Source organism: Leptodactylus fuscus, chromosome 5 (assembly GCF_031893055.1).
Source record: "Leptodactylus fuscus isolate aLepFus1 chromosome 5, aLepFus1.hap2, whole genome shotgun sequence".
Taxonomy (NCBI): Eukaryota; Metazoa; Chordata; class Amphibia; order Anura; family Leptodactylidae; genus Leptodactylus; species Leptodactylus fuscus.
In genome coordinates, this window is record NC_134269.1 from 35,696,035 (window position 1) to 35,711,051 (window position 15,017).

The window sequence follows — 15,017 nt, forward strand, 5'->3', positions numbered from 1 at the left end:
ACCATTAAAGCAACTTTTTTTTCTAATTACCACGTCGGAATAGCCTTAAGAAAGGCTATTCGTCTCCTACCTTTCGATGTGGTCTCCGTCGCGCCGTTCCTTAGAAATACTGGTACTTACCGGTAAGCTTATGAGGTCTCAGCAGCAATGGGGGCATCCTTCTTCTTCATCTGCCTCCTCCCCATGTCTGTCGTCTTCTTTCTTCGTCATGTCTAACGCCTGCGCAGTTGGCTCTGACAGCGAGACCCTGTTAGAGCCAACTGCGCATGCTCAGTAAGGTCCGTACTCATCCAGGAGTCGGAGGGCTGTACGGACCTTACTGAGCATGCGCAGTCGGCTCTAACAGGGTCTTGCTGTCAGAGCCGACTGCGCAGGCGTCAGACATGACGAAGAAAGAAGACGACAGACAAGGGGAGGAGGCAGATGAAGAAGGACGCCCCCATTGCTGCCGAGACCTCATTAGCATACCGGTAAGTACCAGTATTTCTAAGGAACAGCGCGACGGAGACCACATCGAAAGGTAGGAGACGAATAGCCTTTAAGGCTATTCCGACGTGGTAATTAGAAAAAAAGTTGCTTTAATGGTAGAATCCCTTTAAGTATAGCTGAGGGAGGACATCCAGTCCAGAGGCATTACATCTACCCAGAGGAGCTATTGTCTCCTGGATATCATCCAGTGTAATCAGGACTCATCTAGGTATTGAGGGATCTCTAAAGAGAAGTGAGGGAATGTAATATTGCCTAGGAAGGCTTCTAATTCAGCAATGAAGTAGGCCGCCTCAGTATCACTCGTAAAAAAGGAGCAAAGTGCCCTAAAAAAGCATTCAGGGCTATAAAATTGTATTATAAAGAATAGCCTTTGGTTTGGGATTTTTGACAAAAGCCAACACACTGCTAAAGAAGAGGTCTGAACGGAGGAGTGAACAGCTTGTATTGGGAGTTTTACCTCTACAGGTCTCCTCGCAACACTGAGCTGTCATCTGAATTGGCCCTCGGTAGGTTTTCTAGAGTCTAACCTAGAGTACATAGCTGGAGATTAGGAGAGGGGTCACAGTGGGGCATGAATGTCCATGGATACTCAGGTGACTAAGACTCTAAGGGTCAACCCAGTCACCATAGCTGCTAAGAAGGTAATAGTAGTGGAGAGCCCAGAGGGTAGGGATTGTGAGAGTCTAGCAAGGGATTGGTCCAGAAGTGTGTTAAGGTCACCCAGGGAATCACATTGGCCTCTGGATGCAATGCTGTAACAGATTCATGTAGCATGGTGGTAAAAGCTGGAGGGGGTGTTAATTGTACAAACCCAATATAACATAAGACCAGTTGAAAGTGGACAAAAATATATCTCGCCATTGCACCCAGAGCTTGCTAAGGACTTTAGTGGTATCACAAGTCAGATGTGCTAGGCAGGGTCGGAGGAATGAAGATAGCATCCATGTTCCTCCAGCTAGGAGAGCCTAGCTCTTGTATAGTCCATGTCAGGAACCTACACTCTGCTCCTAAAGACGCCCTGATAAACCATCGTGTAAAACCAGCACAACAGTAATGAGAGTTTGAGGTCTGGTGGGAGCAGGGACACCGTGTAGTGCAGCAGCTTCTGAAACTGGCCACATACACATGGTAGAACAATTAAGCCATATAACATTATCAGCTACCTATACAAACATGGCAATAATAGTCAATGAAGGAACCGCATTGTGTGTAGGGAAAGACTGGAAGTCCAGTAAGGAAGAGCAGGCCAGACATACTGCATGGTAGCAATGCAGGAGGATGAGCCATGCAAGGTGGGTTGGGAAAGGATGGCCATAGCCCCATATACCTCTACAGTTCTGACAAAAAAATCCAGGAATATGGAGAAGGGGTCCACCAGCATTACTGGTCCAACGTAGTGCAATATCACTATTCTTTCAGTTTAGCAAGCGGGCCAGGAAAGGTCATATAGTGGTGTTTCTGTAGGAAAAGGCTTGGCTGGAACTGGGAGAGTCTGTTTGGCTGTAAGGCTGCAGAAGACACCTCTGGAAACATCTTTCAGACACTCCATAGCCCTCTCTGGAATACCAACCACCCAACGGATTGCCTTGTCACAAGTCACTTTCAAGGTGGGCAGCTTTTTGTCTTCCAAAGTGAACCTTACTAGTCAACTCTTATAGACTCAGGTGAGGCGGCCGTACTAGCTGGAGAATGAGGCAGATCAGGGCGTGCTAGACCGTGTAGTGGTGCAGAGGAGCCATCTTGGTCCAGCTCCTGCGAGCGGCTTTATTTGGGCTCATCCTCCTCTTTGGGGTTCTTTCCAGTCAGGATATTGGCTCTGCGCTAGATCAGTGTTACTCACATCAGACCCAGGCCAGATGGTGATACTGGGGAAAGTTACCAACCCAGTTATATGGAGAAGATATGAAGCATTTTAGGGACATGACCCTTTTTAGCATCAAAGATGTGCCACGTTGTTGGTCCCGCTCTTCCCTGCCCGATAGCCTATACCTTCCCCTGAAAGTGAAATCCTACGGAAAACACTCTTCACAGCACATGCACACAACTTACAAAACCAAAGTTTATTATATAAACTAGTAAAGAGACAGAACAAGGACATGACTTTCATTACAGATTCACGTGTCACAGTGTTCCCGAATGTGACATTTAAAAGCTCCTATTTACAATAACATTGTCTACGAGACGTCGTGAACGGTTGTTTCATTTCAATTGCTGAAGAGAAGAGACAGACTAATGTCAGCCCCCTCCCCCCACCGTGATGGTAACTGCCCTAATCCGAGTCACTGTCACTTTCCGCCTCCTTTACATCTACGCTGAACTTGTACTCCTGGTCACAGCCCATGTAGGCGTCACTCATGAAGTAAAGGGTGTAATTGTGGGTCCCTGTAGCTGGGGCCACAAAATCCAGCTTCACCTGAGGGAAGGAAAAGAAAAACATGTCAGCGAAAAGAGTGATTTATGTTTGTTTCTGAATGTGTATTAGAGCTTATATCATACTCTGAAGAGTCTATAACTGGTCATAGGGAAATACACAATAGACAGCCATTACCTGCTGCTGTGGGGGCTCCATGGGGACAGACTGCACCCAACAGAGACTTACCGAGACTCGCAATTCCTATGCCAGTCTAGATCTGCCCTGCATAGGTGTAAGGGAATGGGGCTGAGCTGCAATATCAAGCATGGCCCATACGATATGTACAACACTGTGCTTCATATTCAGTGAAGAGGCTGAGGTTATCTATATGACCTGAAAAACCCTTTAACGCTGGGGCCGCACGTGGCATTTTACAGTCAGGGCAAAGTGGATGGGATTGTAGCAAATCTCATGCTCACTTTGCGGTAAAAACCACAGTGCAGATACGCCGCGATTTCCAAAACTGGTACGGTTTTAGAAGGGAACTTGTCAAGAGTTTTTTTTTCCCCACCATAAACTGTCCCCAGCTTGTGCGCAGTGAAATACTGATCTTTTTCTATTGGTGCCCTTCTGTAATCTATTTGTTTACACATGAAAGGGCAAGTTTATGGTGAAAATGCCACCCGACAGGTTCCCTTTAAAGAGCAGATGATCTATTGTACAGTTGGGATCCTGCCTTATATACACCTATAGCAATGTGTGGGGCTACTACTTGAGGTTGTTTTATTGGGGACACTTGGGAGCAAACCTCATACCTAAAGATCAAAATGGGATATTTATTTCTCAAATTTGTTTTTCTGGGTCTGATATAACTGCTGGGACATGTTGTACATTTTCTATATGTTGAAGAATATATAGTTATTTCACACTCACCTTGGCCTTCTGCTGAAGTGTCAGTCTCTTGATGGAGATCAGGCTGTTTGACTTCGCATCTCCAATGACAACCCACCAGCCCTCCTCACGTTTCTGGAAATGTATTAAATAAAAAAAACCTTCATCAAACTGGATTACATATCACACAAAGCAACAAAATGAATTCCAGACGTGGTAAAGGCTCCCAAGTTATGTGGGTTGACTTGTAGAATATACCTGAGGGAAGAGAGGAGCGATGACCGGTCCCGTCACCTCCTCTTCACGCTCCAGCTGCACAAGAACCACGACAGCTCCACCACTGAAAGTAAAAAGAATCCTCTTAAAACCACAACTAGATGAACCAAATAAAGCCATACAATAAAGTAGGACATAAACTGGTCAGTACCATTAACCTGTTAAATGGAGACGTGGCAATAAAGACCAGAGCTCTCCAGGTCAATAGGATGACTGGTGATACCCAGTCTCTTGGATCTCAGTTTTCCCTGACAGAATATTTTCAGGGACAGCCAGGCCAAAGCCATATATCTATGGGCTGTAGTAGTGAACAGCCACATTATACTGAACACGGCTACAGGACTGGTACTCACCTCCTTATAGATTCCTTTTCTGCCACTTCATAAGAGAGCTCGATATTGGGATACCGGTTACAGAACCGGGCCACGTCGGCCATTTGGCTATCTGAGAGCTGAAGCAGCTCTGAGCGATCCTCATCCTCCATCTCCATGATATCAAATACACTCTCCACTCCCTATGGTGTAAGATAAATCAGCAGTCAGCAGTGTGCCCCGAAAGCTGCCCGCTCTGATGATACAAGGCGGTTGTAACCATAGGCCTAGCAGTGCTAGAAGACATTTTACCTTCTCAGTACACCTCTTGATATGCTCAATTGTGAAGTGCGGCAGCTGTTTCAGATAGGAGTCCTTGGACCACATAGCTTGGGTGACCATTTGTGCCAGTTCCATAGCAGCGAGAGCTGGGCTGAGCCAGCCATTACTGGAGAGCACATCCACACACGCCTGGATGAGCCGGATTGCCTGGAGAAGACATGGGTACAACAGGTAAAACATTAAATGGTGTCATACTGGGCGGCCTTACCAGACATTGCCTGCTGCCTCATTTCTCACCTTGCTAAGAATTTCCTCCGTGTCTGACTGGAGTTCTGCACTCAGCTGCATCCTGGAGAGGTGAGCCTGGAGGAGCAGGTTGGTCTTCACATGGGGGTCATTGAACTTGGGATTAGTAAGTTTATGAGGAACTTTCTGTGCCAGCTGGAGGAGGTCAAAGGGAAAATAGGAGAAGACTTATATCATTGCAGAATCCCACATCACAATTTAGATTTCAGACTAGCTGCCCTATCTGAAAGCAGGAAAGAGAGGAGAGAAGCTGAGCTCTGTGATATATAGGGTTATATGATAGAGGAGAGAAGCTGTGCTCTGTGATATATAGGGTTATATGAGAGAGGAGAGAAGCTGAGCTCTGTGATATATAGGGTTATATGATAGATAGAGAGAAGCTGAGCTCTGCGATATACAGGGTTATATGATAGAGGAGAGAAGCTGTGCTCTGTGATATATAGGGTTATATGAGAGAGGAGAGAAGCTGAGCTCTGTGATATATAGGATTATATTATACAGGAGAGAAGCTGAGCTCTGTGATATAAAGGATTATAGGATAGAGGAGAGAAGCTGAGCTCTGTGATATATAGGGTTAAATGATAGAGGAGAGAAGCTGAGCTCTGTGATATATAGGGTTACATGAGAGAGGAGAGAAGCTGAGCTCTGTGATATATAGGGTTATATGATAGAGGAGAGAAGCTGAGCTATGTGATATATAGGATTATATGATAGAGGAGAGAAGCTGAGCTCTGTGATATATAGGGTTATATGATAGAGGAGAGAAGCTGAGCTCTGTGATATATAGGGTTATATGAGAGAGGAGAGAAGCTGAGCTCTGTGATATATAGGATTATATTATACAGGAGAGAAGCTGAGCTCTGTGATATAAAGGATTATAGGATAGAGGAGAGAAGCTGAGCTCTGTGATATATAGGGTTATATGATATGGGAGAGAAGCTGAGCTCTGTGATATATAGGGTTATATGAGAGAGGAGAGAAGCTGAGCTCTGTGATATAAAGGATTATAGGATAGAGGAGAGAAGCTGAGCTCTGTGATATATAGGGTTATATGATAGAGGAGAGAAGCTGAGCTCTGTGATATATAGGGTTATATGAGAGAGGAGAGAAGCTGAGCTCTGTGATATATAGGGTTATCTCATAGAGGAGAGAAGCTGAGCTCTGTGATATATAGGGATATATGATAGAGGAGAGAAGCTGAGCTCTGTGATATATAGGGATATATGATAGAGGAGAGAAGCTGAGCTCTGTGATATATAGGGTTATATGATAGAGAGAAGCTGTGCTCTGTGATATACAGGGTTATATGATAGAGGAGAGAAGCTGAGCTCTGTGATATATAGGGTTATATGAGAGAGGAGAGAAGCTGAGCTCTGTGATATATAGGGTTACATGAGAGAGGAGAGAAGCTGAGCTCTGTGATATATAGGGTTATATGAGAGAGGAGAGAAGCTGAGCTCTGTGATATATAGGGTTATATGAGAGAGGAGAGAAGCTGAGCTCTGTGATATATAGGGTTATATGAGAGAGGAGAGAAGCTGAGCTCTGTGATATAAAGGATTATAGGATAGAGGAGAGAAACTGAGCTCTGTGATATATAGTGTTATATGAGAGAGGAGAGAAGCTGAGCTCTGTGATATATAGGGTTATATGAGAGAGGAGAGAAGCTGAGCTCTGTGATATATAGGGTTACATGAGAGAGGAGAGAAGCTGAGCTCTGTGATATATAGGGTTATATGAGAGAGGAGAGAAGCTGAGCTCTGTGATATATAGGGTTATATGAGAGAGGAGAGAAGCTGAGCTCTGTGATATATAGGGTTATCTCATAGAGGAGAGTAGCTGAGCTCTGTGATATATAGGGTTATATGATAGAGGGGAGAAGCTGAGCTCTGTGATATATAGGGTTATACGATATATAGCTATAAAACAATAGGCCTTTTTGCTCACCTGGCGCAGCAGGTTATCTTCTCGGTGGCGAATAGGTATGCTCTCATACTCAGCAGCATTGGAGATGATTTCAATTAATCCCCTCACCTTGGTCTTGGCATTCAATGACATGCTGAACAGTTCTATAAAAGAAAATAAAAACAATGAGATTAGGGCGTAGTGATAGAAGATTCCTCAAGATCATGAAGGACTGAGGGGGATTTGCTCACCTATGGTGGTGTAGTTGATGTAATAATATGCTGCTATCATGCCCAAGTTAAGAGGAGCAACATCCATTTCATCTTCAATACTGATACATTTGGACTGTTCTAGGTCACTGAGCGTCTGTTCCACTAGTTCTGACAAATGATCTGATAGATGTCTATGTGACACACCTGAAACAAACACACAAAAAACCTCAAGTTATTCATATCCTGGGGCAGAGAGCTGGCTAATACCCCTCCAGTGGTGCCAAGACTTCTCCAATACTCACCCTGTAAGTTGTAGTAATTCGGATTCTGTGTCATGCGCCGGTACAGGAACGTCCAGGTCAGGTAGTCCACTGCGTCCTGTTTGTTTTCTATGGTCTTGGTGACTATCTCAGCATTGAAATGGTCATGTAGACAGTGATCCAAGTGCGATTCCACTGGGAGGGGCTCATAGAGGAATTTTTTGAAGAAGTCCTGGGGAATAAGTAAAAAGGAAAAGGGGTGACTATACCAATACAGACAGGGGAGCCACTGTAACCAGAGAAATGGTGGTGATAAATAATCTAATATATAGTATATACCGTATAAACTCGAGTATAAGCCGACCCCCTAATTTTACCACAAAAAACTGGGAAAACTTATTGACTCGAGTATAAGCCGAGGGGGGGAAATGCAGCAGCTACTGGAAAATTTCATAATTAAAATGGTTTTTGGGTGCAGTAGTTGCTGGGAAAGGGGAGGGGGTGTTTTGGTTGTCTGTCGGCCCCTTCCTTGAGCTTGAGGACTTTTTTCCCCCACTTGGAATTCAGCCTGGCTGAATATAGGGAATATGCAGTGCTCCTATTAACCCCTTCCTGACGGAACAGCACTGCAGATCCCCTATATTCAGTAGACCGGGCACTGTCAGACACAGGGATACCTAATGTGTATGTGTGTCACTGTCATTTTCTACTTTTATATGTATTCTAGGGAAAGGAGGGATTTACAACTTTTATTTTTTTTTATTATATTTTTTAAAGCTTTTTTTTTTTTCATTATTTTTTGGGAGATTCTATACATTACTATTGCGGCTGGTCATAGACCACCAGCAAAAAATTATTTTTTTTTTCTTGACTCGAGTATAAGCCGAGGGGGGCTTTTCAGCACAAAAACTGTGCTTAAAAATTCGGCTTATACTCGAATATATACGGTATACTGATACTGCAGATTACTAATAGTCTTTGTGGGGTACTAACCACCACTACTAGTAAATTGGGCACATGCCACTTTTTAGCACAGTGGTGCACAGGTACACCTAAGCCTGAAAACTGGCAGGAGTTATATCAGAAATCTTAGCTGGAATAAATTTCCGTTCTGGCAGTTCTGAGAATTTTTAATTGGCCGAGATCTCTTAGATTCTGGGGCATCTCATGCCGGCAGGGAAATGAACTAAGACAGGCATAGGAAATGGCAGTCTTAATAAATTCCTCTTCTGTTTTTCAGCTTCTCTCTTTTTAGGGTTATTGACTTTGAAAAATTGATGGTCTATCCTTAGGGTAGGCCATCAATATTAAATGTGCAGGGGTCTGACATCCAGGACCCTGCAGATCTCTAATACAGTGCTGAGTCTGCTGGTCAGCGCAGCAGCACCTACACTCGCTGCTACAGTTTGTAAGCCGAGCAAGTGATGGTAACATTTAGTTTACACCCCTGGGCGAATATAATAGCTGGTTCTGTTACAATGCATCAGAGGACTCAGTTTAAAGGGGGAGTCAGCGGGAAAATCATCATAAAACTAACTGAAGGAATAAGAAAGCAATCGTTGGAAAGTGTAAAAACCACTCTACTGCTGACAGACTCCCTTTAAGGCGTGTCTGTGTCAATTTTGATAAGATCAGGAAAGGATTTCCGCCTCTGGATATCAACAAGATTCCATCCAGTGAACTGTAAACAAAGATCCTGGTTTGCCAGTAAAGCTAATGTATATTAGGTACGGCATTTTTCTCACCTTCTTTGATCCCTGACACATAATGACACATCGGCCTTCATCATCCTGTAAAGGTCGGTTGGCGTACCCCACCATCTGGAGAACATCGTAGATGGGATAATCCACGTACCTGAGAAGAAGGGAAAATTACTATAAGGTAAAAGACAGTAAGAAGAAAACTCTCATATCTGCGGAATGAACCATACGTACGCATGAATCTTTCCATTGTAATATTGAGTGTCCATAATGATAACCAGATGAGCAGAAATGTTCAGACCCCAGCAAAGGCTGCGAGAAGCCACGATAACCTGCACCGCCCCTGTGATGGACAAGAAGAACTGATAAGAGACAGCAAAATAAAGCAAGAAAGCCGCAGCACAAGGAATTCTTATAGAAGGCAGTGCACACACACGGGATATTATCCCCCTAGATACAATTAGAATGGACAGGTTAACAAGCAATAGTCATTAAACAATTAAGGCCCTCCTATAAGAGGAACCCCGCCCTACTCAGCCTCAGTATTTTTTATTTCTCTTGAAACTTTGGAAGAGGCAGGACTCTTTTCTTACTTTCTCTTTTGTTTTAATAGGTTTCTACTCAGAAGACGGGTCATTCTCAGACACCGGTGCCAGGGCACAACACAAAACCAACAGGTCTTGGTTCCTCTATCTAAGAGGAAACCTGGCAGTGTTGATCGGGTAATAAGCTGGTCCAGTGATCTGACTGTAGTATCTCCATCCCAAAGGTTCGGAGGGAAATTCTTGACAAGGAAACAGAGGCAACTGCAATATTGGCACAATAGGTCTGACAAGTAGGGTCATCCTTTACATATCCTTTAAAGGGCAGGATCTGGTAACGTCAAGTCTGAAATGCCCTTTTTTGTTTTCTCCAGAAAGGCTCCTCTGTGCAAGTTCACAAATCTACATTTGAAGGCTGCCAGGGAAAATATAAAAAATAAATCTGGCCATGTGGATACTGTAGTAGTAACTTGTAGGTTTGCAGGAAGATGTTCCACCGTCTCCGTATGGAATAAAGTGTAATATCAATAAATCCGGGTGCTCCTCCATTTACACAAGTCCAGAAGTCATTCCATCTGTCTTTCAACTACTACGAGAAAACCTGGAAGATAACGCTCGGGGTCCATATCACAACCATCAATGCACAACTATAGTCTTCCTTAAGGAGTCTCATGAGACGACTGGAGACACAATCATAAATACCGGAATGCCGGAAGTAGATAAGCCGGTCCCAGAATGCGGCTGATCATTGGTCCTAAAAGTCATAAAGGTTTCCCATGTGAGCCATTCTTCAGATGAGCTTGAAGGATATCTTTTCAAAATCCTTGTGGTGGCTGTAACTGTGTTAGCAGAGGATTAGTGAATGTCAACTTTTTCTTGGCTAGAGACCCGGATCTTCTAGCACATGTCAGCATACGTAGCGGCTGAAACAGAACTGGATCGCCTATACTTCTTTGGTGAGTTCACCAGGACCGGGTGCTGCTCAGCCTGGGCCATGTCTGGTTGTGCTGTGCGGCACAGGCTGTGATGTAGCAGTGCCGACACACAATGTAGGGGTAGGTTTATTGAGGGGTTTGGTGGTTGTGTAGGGGGTTTGAGGGGCGTTGTTTTGGGGGGGGATGAGGGAGCTGGGGGGATGGTTGTTTGGGGGGGCCTCCAAGGGAGGGGTAACCGGCGAGGGCCAGTGCCGCGGGGAGGTGGGGAATCCCACAAGCGGGTGGGGCGGCTGCAATTGCACCACAAGAGAAAGAGGGGCGTGGGTGCGAGGAAGGTGTGTCAGAGAAAAAAGGGGCATGGGAGCGCGTTGCAGAGGAAAGGGGCATGATGAGCGGGAAGGGGGTGGGGTGTAGAGCCCAGGTAGGGGGGCGGGGGAAAGTAGTAAATAGGGAGGGGACCCAATGGCGTAAGGAGTGCGGCGGATCATAGCCACCATGAGTTCGCTACGTAAACGCGGCTCAGCGCCGCAACCAACCCGCAGACAAAGTCACGGGCACATGCTAGTAGGTAATAAATGGAGAACTGCAACATTACAAAGACAGGGTCTACCTAACACCTGTGCAGACGTGTATATATGACCACTGCACACAGACAATGGAAACACGCAAAAATTTCATTCAATTATTAGTGAATATCAGAGAAAAAGCACACAGATATATTACCGGAATTGAAGAGCTGTTCCACAATGCGCCTCTCTAAAGACGACAGCCCCTCATGTAGATACCCCACACCATTCAGCAAGGTCTCTTTTAAAGTACTATCACTGAGTTTCTCCAGATATGGTGCCAGGTCTTTCTCTGTGCAGTGAAGGAACCTTAAAAAACAAGCCACTCAAAAGTCAGTGATGTGCGTATTATATTAGAAAAGCTTTCAGAGATATTTTACATGAACCGTACCTTTGTCGCTGGACATCAGAGGCGCATGTAGTGAGAATGTCAATGGCTGTAAGCCGCGTCTGCTTCCGAGATGGAACAAATACAATGATGGGCTTTTTGGGCGAGTGCTTCACAATGGCGTGGTAAACTGGCTTGGCCATGGAAAGCAGTCTGGTTTGCGTGTGACTGATGTTAAATCCCTAGAAGTTAGAAATGATGGTTTACTAATAGTGAACAGTAACACTACACACTGACGCCAATGGCATGGACAGACTGGATCAACTCATTTTTACTATGAAAGTAAAAGGGGTTGTCTGGGACCAAAAAATAAAATGAAGACAGCAGGGGAGGGTTAGAAAACATAGAAAACACCGACACCTACCATTCCTGTGTTAATATACAGAGTGGCTGCAGCGATGACATCAGGTCGATGGGACCACCATAGTTTTCAGCAGTATAGTGTTAAATGAGGTCCTGTTGATACTGGCTGTCATACGGCGGTGACAGTCCGCACGGTACAGATAAACATGAAAGTACTTTCACTTTCTAGTCCTCCCTGCTAATTGCATATCATTTTATGATCCTAAACAACCCCTTTAAGCATCTTTAACTCCCACCAGAATGGAACCACTAGTACAAAGGACAACAATGTAAGCCAACATGCACACACAAATCTTACCTGTATGTGTAGCTCTAGGGGGACTGGCCTCACATTAGGATGGAAGTTAAAAGTTGATGTAGCACTGCATCCAAGCCAGTGAGCCACATCCTTGGCATTGGACAGAGAGGAGCTCAGAGCCACTATACGGATCGGCCTTTCGATCTGGGAGGAGATGTAGCGCATACGGGAACAGATAACCTCTAACACAGGCTGTGGAGAAGAGCAGAGGAAAAGTTCGACAAAATTAAAAGTGAATGGCAATCTTCTTTTATATTCTGCAAAGTACTCTGAAGATTCTGCAGTGTATAGAAGAGCATGGCCCCATTTTATAATGGAGGATTGTACTGGAAGGAGTAAAGGAGCAAATCATCATAGAATAACTCACCCCGTTGGCTCCACCAATGAGATGAGTCTCATCTACGATGAAGAGGCTGACATTCTGCACGTTTTTACGTTGCTTCCAGCGTCTGGACAGGATGTCCCACTTCTCTGGTGTGCTGATGATGATGTTTCCTTTCCCAAGGAGCTTTAGATCGGTGCTCGTTTCACCAGTCAGCAAGACGACCTTCTTATACAGTCTGTCTTGGAACTTCTCAAACCAATCCATAAACACCTACATAAAATCAGAGGAAAGAAAGCTGTCAGAAAGTGCTGCTTGTATTGTCTCCAGTAAGAATTTCCTCTTGCATTCCAAAGGGTTAAAAATGCATAAGGACAGAAGGTAAAACAGACTCGACACTAGAACAACACATTGCACACAAGTATATAGAAATATATCTACTATTATGGTGAATAGCATATTGATAGCCTATTACTACAAGATGCCCTTCCCACTGCAAGTTATTCTCTTTTCTTTTGGCATGTATAACTCTAAAGGCTACCAATGTCCTGGATGCAATCGCTGTGTGTCAGACCGAAACGTAACACTTCATGACTATGGACGGCTATTTCATGTAAAAAATAGATCTTTCAGCTGCAAACGTTTCGTGGAGTGCAGAGTTTTTATATCTATTCCTAGGTCACCAATTTGTGATCAATGAGGTTTGACACCCATTTTTGCAACCACCATGGCTGCTTCACTAAATACCAAGCAGAGTGCCATACACTGCATAGGGGTTAGAACTGGAACTCAACTCCAAAGGAATTGGACTGAGATGTTGCAGATGTATACCATGTCACCAATGAATATGAAGTCATCGGCACAGTGAAGAGGCCACAGAACTAGTGAGCACTAGGGGGAACACCGTGGCTCAGTGGTTAGCACTGCAGCTGGCAGCACTGGAGTCCTGGGTTCTAATCCCACCAGGAACAACATCTGTAAGGAGTTTGTATGTTCTCCCCGTGTTTGCGTGGATTTCTTCCCATTCTACAAAGACATACTGATAGGAAAAGAAAAAAAAAAAAAGTACATTGAGATCCCTATATGGGGCTTGAAATCTACAGTTAAAAGAAAACAAAAAACAACGAACTAGTGAGCACTGTGACTTCTTCCAAAAGCTGTTCTGTAGCGGTCCCATGTGTGTGATCCCACCGATCATATATGGATGACAACTAATGATAGGTCATCAATACTTAAGAAGGAGAAAACCACATTAAAAAAGAGGACTTGATAGGGACAGAGTAATGGATGAGAAAGCCACTAGCAAGACAGCTGCACTGACATTTTCCCTGTCCAGTAGTTGCTTCATGAAATATGGGCAGACATCTCACCTCAGGGGCTTGACCAGTGGTGCACACAACACAAAAGCAAGGGAAATCTCAAACACACAATGTGCTCCATCAATATCGCCAAATTCACCTCCAATAAAACCTTTGCTCTTCAGCACGTAAAAGGGGTTGTACAGGGAGACACTGGCACATGGAGGCCAGGAGAGTATAAAGCAGTACGTTTCAATCATTGGATAACTTAAAGGGATTCTACCATTAAAACATTTTTTTTTTTTTGTGAAAGGGACGTGGTCTCCGCTGCACCGTTCCTTAGAAATACAGTTTTTTACCGGTATGCAAATGAGTTCTCCCGCAGAGATGGGATTGGGCCCCAGCGCTCAATTAGCGATGAGGGCGTCCCCACCGCTGCCAGAGAAGTGTCTCCAGCGCCGCCGCCTCCTTCATCCACAGCGTCATCTTCAATGTCTTCCAGCGCAAGCTCGTAACTTCTAGCAGAGCAGACTGCGCAGACTACGGGAAAATGGCCACTTGCACAGTATTGATAGCGGCCATTTTCCCGTGGCCTGTGCGCCTGCTCGACTTGGTTACGAGCCTGCGCCGGAAGAAGACATTGAACATGACGCGGCGGACGAAAAAAGAGGCGGCGCTGGAGACACTTCTCTGGCAGCGGTGGGGATGCCCTCATCGCTGTTTGAGCGCTGGGGCCCGCCCCCATCGCTGCGAGAGAACTCATTTGCATACCGGTAAAAACTGGTATTTCTAAGGAACGGTGCGGCGGAGAGGCTACTCCGTCTTATCCACAAAAAAAAAAAAAAAAAGTTTTAATGGTAGAATCCCTTTAAGGGCTAGTTCACATAGGGTTTCACGTGAACATATTCTGTTGCGGCTTTCCGCTCCAGATTAGGCCCAAATGAATGGGTCTAGTCCGGAGGGTGGTGTCGCGAGGCGGACGCTGCGGCTGAGTCCGCTGCGGAATCCACCTGAAGAAAGGGCGGCTCAATTCTTTCTTCCTTGAGCGGGAACAAACTACTCACGGAAAAAGGAAATGACCGGCTACCATTGATTTCAATGGGAGGCGGTACGATTTTGACGCAGACTCCGCATCAAAATCCTGACCATTTTGCCCCGTGTGAACTAGCCCTAAGTATGCTAACGGTGTTAACACAAGATGAGCATTCAGCAGTGACGGCGCTTCTGAGTGATGGACTGAGCAGTCATTTCTTGTGTGTTAAGATGGACTTTGGAGTAGAGACCAGTAGGGGGGTCCAGTGTTGGAATGGGAGCAGCTAT

General features: G+C 45.0%; 1 protein-coding gene across 1 annotated transcript in view; it reads right to left on the reverse strand.

Annotated features, from left to right (window-relative positions):
* Positions 1–2,530: 2,530 nt before the first annotated feature.
* SNRNP200 (small nuclear ribonucleoprotein U5 subunit 200) overlaps positions 2,531–15,017 on the reverse strand; it is a 29,881-nt gene continuing 17,394 nt past the window's right edge. The window contains exons 31-45 of the mRNA XM_075272898.1: positions 12,445–12,672; positions 12,078–12,269; positions 11,420–11,598; positions 11,186–11,337; positions 9,220–9,328; positions 9,031–9,139; positions 7,328–7,517; positions 7,065–7,229; positions 6,856–6,977; positions 4,900–5,043; positions 4,633–4,809; positions 4,363–4,523; positions 3,992–4,073; positions 3,776–3,868; positions 2,531–2,902 (exon numbers count right to left, since the gene is read on the reverse strand). Of these exons, the coding sequence (XP_075128999.1) occupies positions 2,759–2,902; positions 3,776–3,868; positions 3,992–4,073; positions 4,363–4,523; positions 4,633–4,809; positions 4,900–5,043; positions 6,856–6,977; positions 7,065–7,229; positions 7,328–7,517; positions 9,031–9,139; positions 9,220–9,328; positions 11,186–11,337; positions 11,420–11,598; positions 12,078–12,269; positions 12,445–12,672 (2,247 nt within the window). The 3' untranslated portion in view covers positions 2,531–2,758. The remainder of the gene's footprint in view (positions 2,903–3,775; positions 3,869–3,991; positions 4,074–4,362; positions 4,524–4,632; positions 4,810–4,899; positions 5,044–6,855; positions 6,978–7,064; positions 7,230–7,327; positions 7,518–9,030; positions 9,140–9,219; positions 9,329–11,185; positions 11,338–11,419; positions 11,599–12,077; positions 12,270–12,444; positions 12,673–15,017) is intronic.